This window comes from Nicotiana tabacum, chromosome 7 (assembly GCF_000715075.1).
Source record: "Nicotiana tabacum cultivar K326 chromosome 7, ASM71507v2, whole genome shotgun sequence".
In the NCBI taxonomy this organism is placed as follows: Eukaryota; Viridiplantae; Streptophyta; class Magnoliopsida; order Solanales; family Solanaceae; genus Nicotiana; species Nicotiana tabacum.
Window position 1 is genome coordinate 106097871 of NC_134086.1, and position 5123 is coordinate 106102993.

The window sequence follows — 5123 nt, forward strand, 5'->3', positions numbered from 1 at the left end:
TTTAGACAGAGGATTTTGAGGAGGCATCGGACCAAGATCCCTAGGATAAGCTTGAGTTGATAAAGTCTCAATTAGCGGGATTGGCAGCAAACGTGGAGCAGCATGGCCGATATTTGTTTAGGGTCGGCCTTCAGGATGCGGGGGCACACGCCAGGGCCTTTCTTCCCAGCATCAGTATTTCTTTATGAGGCATGTTACAGAGTTTGAGCATGATGGACAGCCCAGGATCATCCCAGCCAGGACCGTCGCATTCAGGAGCAGCTTGAGGAGCCATTCTATTTAGGTGTTTTGAGATTGTCGTGTGTTGTCTTTTACTTTCGTGTCTTGTCTAGAAGTACTGAGTCCTTTATGTAGTGTCAAAGTCTGTCGTAGTGTAGTTGAGTCTGTCAGGTCTTTCATTCTCGCACTTCCTATTGTATTTTAATATCGAGAAGTTTTTAAATGAAAAATCCCAAAAAGATTTTATTTTTAGTTTATTTTCCATCACTTTTCCAGAACTACACTTGGTCTGATTCATGAGGGATATGATATGTAGGCAACCTACAGCGGGTTCGATCAAATCATTTTTGCAAAAAAATAAAAAAGAAAATGGGGGGAAAAGATAAAAGAGAAAAGAGTGATAAGAGGTGTTGGAAAGAAAGTGAAGGAAGGATTGAAGTGAACGAATGATGCCATATGACTTTGCGACCCTCAAAACCATTTTAGAACCGTTAATCGTTGCTAGGTGCATTGTACGTAATGTGATATTATTATTTGATAAATGCCCTAACGCTAACGCGGTGGTTTTGTGTTGTTGTCCTCTGTTCTCTTTATCAGTTTCAGGAAGGTGGTTAGTTTGTTGGCATCCTGGCAAGTCATCCATACAACACCCGATCAAAGCGTCAAACAGTGATGGCTAGCAAGGAAACATACACTGGAGTTGTAGACCCAACAAGGGAGATTGTTGAGTCGGAATCAGAACTGCAAGAGGAGGGCCGGAGGTTAAGCATCAGATGGCAAAAATGTATCAAGCTGGATTAAGGGACACCCTCCACCCTCGTTTCCTGCCAACTACACAGAAAACCCTGCTTCTGTTCCCCCACTTTCTCAATCCCAAATACCCAATACCATTGATCTTTCCCCACAGCACGCACCTGACTTTACCTCTTACCACAACTACCCCGGCACTTCAGCCCAAACTGTTCATGCTCCGCCAGCCAAAACAACCTCGTACCCTGCTCGGACATCTGCTCCTATTTTTGTACCCCCTCCACAAGCTACCCTCCACCGATCCTCTAGTGAGCCCGCATTCCTCGCTTCAGATGCCCACTACTATGCACTGGAGCCCACCTTCAAAGTCCCAGATCCTTACTCTTACACTCCCCAATTTGAGCCTCATGTTGAAACTGACAAACCACCCAAGAACGCAGAGCAAGAAGAGATGTTTAGGAAGGTACAGAGTCTGGAGCAATCATTGAGAAGTATGCAAGGGTTGGGAAACCAGGTGAGTATGATATAAGGATTTGTGTTTGTTCCCCGATGTCCAACTGCCTACCGGGTTCAAGATGCTCAAGTTTGACTTGTATAACGGCCATGGGGATCCTGTAGCTCATCTGAGGGGTTATTGCAGTAAAATGAGAGGCGCCGGGGGAAAAGACGAATTACTAATGGCATACTTTAGCCAAAGTCTGAGTAGGGCAGCTTTAGAATGGTACACCCGCCAGGATGCCAACAGGTGGTACACCTGGGACGATATGGCTCAGGCCTTTGCCCAACACTTTCAGTACAATATAGACATTGTTCTAGACTGCCTATCTCTGACTAAGGTGGAAAAGAAACCAATGAAAGCTTTAGAGAATATGGGTTCCGATAGAGGGAGCAAGCTCCACGAGTCAATCCTCCGATGGAAGAAGACGAGATGGTAAAATACTTTCTTCAACCCATGGAGTCCACTTACTATGGCCATTTGATATCAGCCATTGGTAAGTCTATTAATGATGTGGTGAAGATGGGAGAAATGGTGGAAGAGGGGCTCAAGTCGAGTAAAATCATGAGCTATTCTTCTATAAAACAACCACCCAGGCAATCCAGAGTGGTACTGGAAGTTTGCTAGGCAAGAAGAAAAAGAAAGATGTCGCTATGGTTGTCTCCAGATCATGGCATGGACAGAGGGGTTCACCTCATCAATACACCCATCCTCGACCCCGACCTCAAACCTACGCCCAAGCTCCATATAATCCACCTCAACATTACTTTTCCCCGGAAAACCCCCAATACTCAGCCATGTCATCCCAATACCTTGTTCACCATGCACAGTCATATGCTCAACCCTCTCCTTACCCACAATGGCATGCTTCAGCTCCGCAAAATACCTATCCAGCTCCACAAAATACTTATCCACCCTTACAACCCTACCAAAACCCTACTGGTTCAAACTTTCAACCAAGGCCGGAGTATAGAAGAGAGAGGCAGCAGCGAAAGCAAACTTTTACCCCGCTTGGAGAGTCTTATGCTAGTTTGTTTCAATGGTTAAGGAAGTTGGAAGTCTTGAGGCCGATTGAGGCAAAGATACTGAATCCACCTCTAAAGAACCTCGACTATTCCCTAAGATGTGCCTATTGTTCTGATGCTCCAGGGCATGACACAGAGAAGTGCTACAGTTTGAAAATGGCAATCCAGGAGCTTATTGATGCTAACAAAATTGTAGTCCAAAGCCCAGACGCACCGAACATCAACCAAAACCCTTTACTAGCCCATGCAGAGACGCATATGATTGAAATAGTTCACAAGGATGGGGAGACCAAGAAGTCTTCTAAGTCCGTCATGATGATTCGGGCCAGTGAAAGTAATTTGGTTAAAGCTCCTGACTCTACCAAAGCGAAGCCCTTAATAGTTGAAGGGGTGACAGAAAAGTCGAGCTTGAAACCACCAGTGTTGGTCGTGAAAGGGCTATCAAAAGATATTGGGGCAAGTCCGGGAAGTTCAAAAGTGGTAGTGCTAGGGATTCCAAGTAAGCCTGTCATAGTTGTGAAGGGGGATCCTATTACCCCTATCATTATTAAACCAGTAACCCAGCTGCCAGTGGTGGATGCCAAGGCTGCTCCGTGGAACTATAAACAAGTGATAGTGACATACAAAGGAAAAGAAATAAAGGAAGAAGTTAATGAAACTGGAGCATTGACTCGTTCTGGGAGATGTTTCACCCCAGAAGAATTAAGGAAAGCCAAACCATTCAAGGATAACCAAATGCCAGTAAAGAAATTGGTCACCGAGGAAGAGGCTGAGGAGTTCCTGAAAAAGATGAAAGTGCAGGATTATTCCATTGTGGAGCAGTTAAGGAAAACACCAACTCAGATTTCTATTTTGTCTTTGTTGATGCATTCAGATGAACATCACAGGTTCTTGATGAAGATTTTGAATGAGGCACATGTTCCTGATAAGATCACAGTGAACCACTTGGAAAAGATAGCTGGTAAGATCTTCGAAGCAAATAGGATCACTTTCTCGGATGATGAACTTCCTATGGAGGGTACAGAACACAACCGAGCTTTTTATCTCACGGTGAAGTGTGAAGATTCTGTTGTCTCAAGGGTTTTGGTTGATAATGGCTCTAGTGCGAATATTTGTCCCCTGTCTACTCTGCAAAAACTAAAGATTGGCACCGAAAGAATCCACTTGAACAGTTTGTGTGTTCGAGGCTTTGATGGGGGAGGTAAAGATTCTGTTGGAGATATAATGCTCGAATTGTCGATAGGGCCTCTTGAGTTTACCATGGAGTTCCAAGTGTTAGATGTGGTTGTCTCCTACAATCTGTTATTGGGCAGGCCCTGGATAAATGCTGCTAAGGCATTCCCATCTTCTCTGCACCGAATGGTGAAGTTAGAATGGGACAGGTAGGAAATAGTTGTGCACGGTGATGAGGACTTGTCAGCTTGTAATGACACAATTGTTCCATTCATCGAAGCTGAAGATGATAAGGGACCTTGGGTCTATCAGACCTTCGAAACAGTGTCTGTTGAGAAAATTCCTAAAGGAAAATGCATTCCGGGTCCTAAGCTATCCTCCTCGTCCGTCATGGTTGCGAATGAAATATTGAAGAATGGTTTTGTGCCGGGCAAGGGTTTGGGCTCATCTCTACAGGTTATTGTGCATCCAGTGCGTCCTAGTGGGAATCCTTGTATGTTTAGTTTGGGATTCATGCCCACAAACAAGGACCTGAAAAGGGTTAAAAATCTGAAACAGAAGGTATGGTCGCTCCCCAAGCCCGTACCACACATCTCTAAGTCTTTTATCAAGCCAGGGACCGAAAAACCTCCAACCTCCTCAATCCCAAAACCTGTGGTCGATGTTGATGAAGAGCTGATCAAGAGGTTCCAAAGTCTGTTCGAAGAGGTCAATATGGTAGAAGTTGGTGAAGGCTCTAGTAAAGCAGATGTGCAGCTCGTTGGCCCAAATGTGAAGCTTAGCAATTGGGAAGCTACTCTTCTCCCCACCAGGAAGGAGTTTTGGTAGTTTGCTTCGTTTTCCTTTCTGTTATCTAGGTTATTCCAGGGTGGTAATGCATATTTTTAGTTTTTTCTTGTTTTGATGTTCAAACCCTACTATCCTTTCATTTTCAATGAAATGCAATTTTTCATTTTTTGTTATTCTTAATAGTGTTTTATTTTGTTCTTTTTTCTTTTGTACAGTTCTTTTTATGCTGGTTGCATTGACATGACATGCATGAAGAGTTTTCAACCGAGTCTTAAAAGCTAATCTAATTCTGAAATAACAATACAAGAAGTAGAATATGATGATGAAATAGAATATGATGAAGAAACAACATTTGAGGAAATTAGTAAAGAGCTAAAATAATTTGAAGAAAAACCAAAGCCTAATTTGAGTAGGACTGAAGCAATCAATTTAGGGGACCAGGATGATGTTAGGGAAACCAAGATAAGTGTGCATTTAGAACCGTAAGTTAAGGAGGAAATAATCAAAACATTGTTTGAGTACAAAGATGTCTTTGCATGGTCATATGATGATATGCCGGGCCTGAGCACTGATATGGTAGTTTATAAATTGCCAACTGATCCAGCATTCCCTCCTGTCAAGCAAAAGTTGCGAAAGTTCAAGACTGATATAAGTGTGAAGATCAAAGAAGA

At 43.4% G+C, this 5123-nt stretch overlaps 1 protein-coding gene across 1 annotated transcript; it reads left to right on the forward strand.

Moving 5' to 3' along the window:
• The first annotated feature begins 2262 nt into the window (after nt 1–2262).
• LOC142162213 (uncharacterized) lies at nt 2263–3876 on the forward strand. Its single transcript, XM_075218536.1, has 2 exons — nt 2263–3231; nt 3445–3876. Exons 1-2 carry the CDS (start codon nt 2263–2265, stop codon nt 3874–3876), a joined length of 1401 nt encoding a protein of 466 aa, XP_075074637.1.
• The last annotated feature ends 1247 nt before the right edge of the window (nt 3877–5123 follow it).